Source organism: Xyrauchen texanus, chromosome 31 (assembly GCF_025860055.1).
Source record: "Xyrauchen texanus isolate HMW12.3.18 chromosome 31, RBS_HiC_50CHRs, whole genome shotgun sequence".
Taxonomy (NCBI): Eukaryota; Metazoa; Chordata; class Actinopteri; order Cypriniformes; family Catostomidae; genus Xyrauchen; species Xyrauchen texanus.
The window spans coordinates 4,869,448-4,871,849 of NC_068306.1; the positions used below are offsets into that span (position 1 = coordinate 4,869,448).

The following is a 2,402-nucleotide window of genomic DNA, read 5'->3' on the forward strand; positions in this document are numbered from 1 at the left end:
TTGTGTCTCCGCCCATAGACATTCAGTCTTTTGGGAAGCCCGCCCTTGCCCCATGTTTTGTAGAATATCTCCGTCTCTGAATCGACTAGAAATGTGATCTTGGTGTCAGTTGAAATCGAACAACATCAGGTTTTTGATTAATAGCATGTTATCAATATTCAGGAATGCAACCATGATTAGTTCATAATAGTTGCAAAACTGTTTAGTAGTGAAGTGTATATACTGATTAATGGTCTTTGATGTATACAGTAAAATCTGACTTGATGAACCTTCACTTGCGTTTGCCTGACAGTAAGTAAATCATGTGACTGGTTATTGAAGATGGGCATGAGCGTACTGTACAAACTCATGCTAAGGTATGCAGGTCAGTATGCCAGTGTTGATCCTGCACCTGGATTTGTTTACTCTGGATGTGCATGTCACCTGAGGGGTATTGCACAAAAGCAAGATAAGGGATTAAGCTGGGATTTTCCAGTTATCCTGACTGAATTTAGCCCTGACTCGGTTGCATGAAGGGAGGCTAAATTAATCTACATTAAGTTACTATGGAGATTTACACTTTGCAGCTAGCCTGCTCCGGAGCAGGCTAACAATCAGGCTAAGATTAATCCAAGTGATTTATCGGCTAGTTCCACCCTAAATCCTACTAGATATTAATGTGTTTTAGTCACTTCATGGTCCTGCATTAAAATACTAGATATACTGTCATTCATCTAAGTATGCGTACTGTTATTTGAGTTATTATTGAAAACTGCTGTTCATTTCACTGTCAGAGGTTTGATGAATATATATATTATTCGAGATTGAAAGCGTTTATTGTCATACACCCAGTGAGGAAAGCAGATTTTCCTGAGCAATTATTACTTTGCTGTCCACAATGAATGCCAACACAGTGCAAAAGAACTATAATATGAGAAACAGAATATAGACTATGTATATCTATATATGCAAGTATAGAGTAGAAATGTACTGTTGAATGAGAAATATCAATATATTTTATTGCAGTTGATGAGATAAGAAATGGCTCATGAAGTTGCAAATGTGGTTTCAATTAAGTCCGTAACGAGGTCAATATGTAGTATATATAGACTAAAGATTTGTGTGTTTCCTATTCACAATGGCTTGCCCTTTGTTGGATGATGTAGTTGATGAGGAAGATTTAATACTCAGACGAGCATTCAGGCATGAAAGAGTCTTCCGAGATAGGGCAGACCCAATGGCCTTTTCAGACGAATATCTGACTGAGAGGTACAGATTCTCAGGTGAAGGCATCAGATATTTGTGTAGGCTGCTGGGTCCAAACATACAGCACAGGACAGCACAGAGCCATGCTCTCACAGTCCCACAGATGGTCTGCGTAGCACTGCGATTCTTTGCAAGTGGCATGTTTCTGTATTCTGTCGGTGATGCAGAAAACCTCAAAGCCACTATTTGCCGCACAATAAGAAATGTAAGTCTGGCATTGAAATCTCTTGTGCACATATTTATAACCTTCCCTGGTCACAGAAGATTCATCCATATCAAGGAGGAGTTCTACAAGATTGCAGGTAACACGAATAATAACAGATTACTACAAAATGTTACATTAGCACAGTCACAGTATGACACTCATTATTTTGTGTTACAGCTTTTCCTAATGTAATTGGTACAGTGGATTGCACCCATATTCGTATCCAACGCCCCTCAGGGGCACATGAGGGAGATTATGTTAACAGGAAATCCTTCCACAGTGTCAATGTTCAGGTAAGAATGAGTTATGGTTACTGTCAGCTACATAATAATTCTGTGCATTAAATGACCTTAATAGGCTATACATTTTTACAGATGAACTGTGATGCTGACTGCCTTATCACAAATTTAGAGGCAAAGTGGCCTGGCTCAGTCCATGACTCCAGAATCTTTCGGTCCAGTAGAATTTACCAGAGACTCTATCTAGGTAAGCCACCCCATTTTTTTTAAGCACCTTGAACATCAAGAGTACAGTACTTGTAAGAATTATGTTTTGTATTCGCAGGTGAGTTCTCTGGTGTGCTGCTGGGGGACAAAGGCTATGCCTGTGAGACATTTCTGATGACTCCCCTTACAGACCCCCAAACCCCAGCACAGCAAGCTTACAACCATGCCAAAACCAGGGCTCGAATTGAAATGAACTTTGGCCTCCTGAAATCATGATTTCAGTGCCTGCACCACCTGAGGGTCTCCCCAGACAGAGCATGTGATGTGACTGTTGCCTGCACAGTGCTGCACAATATTGCCAGCCTAAGAAAAGAAAGGGCTCCCAGAGTTGCTTTGGATGTTGATTGGGACAATGCTGCCATATTCCCAGATAACAGAAATGGTAGACTTGTTAGAGAAAAATACATTGCAAATTATTTCAGTTAATTTAGTTTTGATTTAGCCCA

The 2,402-nt window shown here is 40.2% G+C and overlaps 1 protein-coding gene across 1 annotated transcript; it reads left to right on the top strand.

Annotated features, from left to right (window-relative positions):
• The first annotated feature begins 1,117 nt into the window (after positions 1-1,117).
• Positions 1,118-2,172, top strand: LOC127625536 (putative nuclease HARBI1). Its single transcript, XM_052100853.1, has 4 exons — positions 1,118-1,547; positions 1,628-1,743; positions 1,825-1,936; positions 2,015-2,172. Exons 1-4 carry the CDS (start codon positions 1,118-1,120, stop codon positions 2,170-2,172), a joined length of 816 nt encoding a protein of 271 aa, XP_051956813.1.
• Positions 2,173-2,402: the final 230 nt, after the last annotated feature.

Bases quoted from the DNA above. Each gene is read 5' to 3' on its own strand.
- LOC127625536 (XM_052100853.1), top strand. From the start codon at position 1,118: ATGGCTTGCCCTTTGTTGGATGATGTAGTTGATGAGGAAGATTTAATA. The intron at 1,548-1,627 runs GTAACACGAATA...TTTGTGTTACAG, and splicing joins GGAGTTCTACAAGATTGCAG to CTTTTCCTAATGTAATTGGT. The intron at 1,744-1,824 runs GTAAGAATGAGT...ACATTTTTACAG, and splicing joins TCCACAGTGTCAATGTTCAG to ATGAACTGTGATGCTGACTG.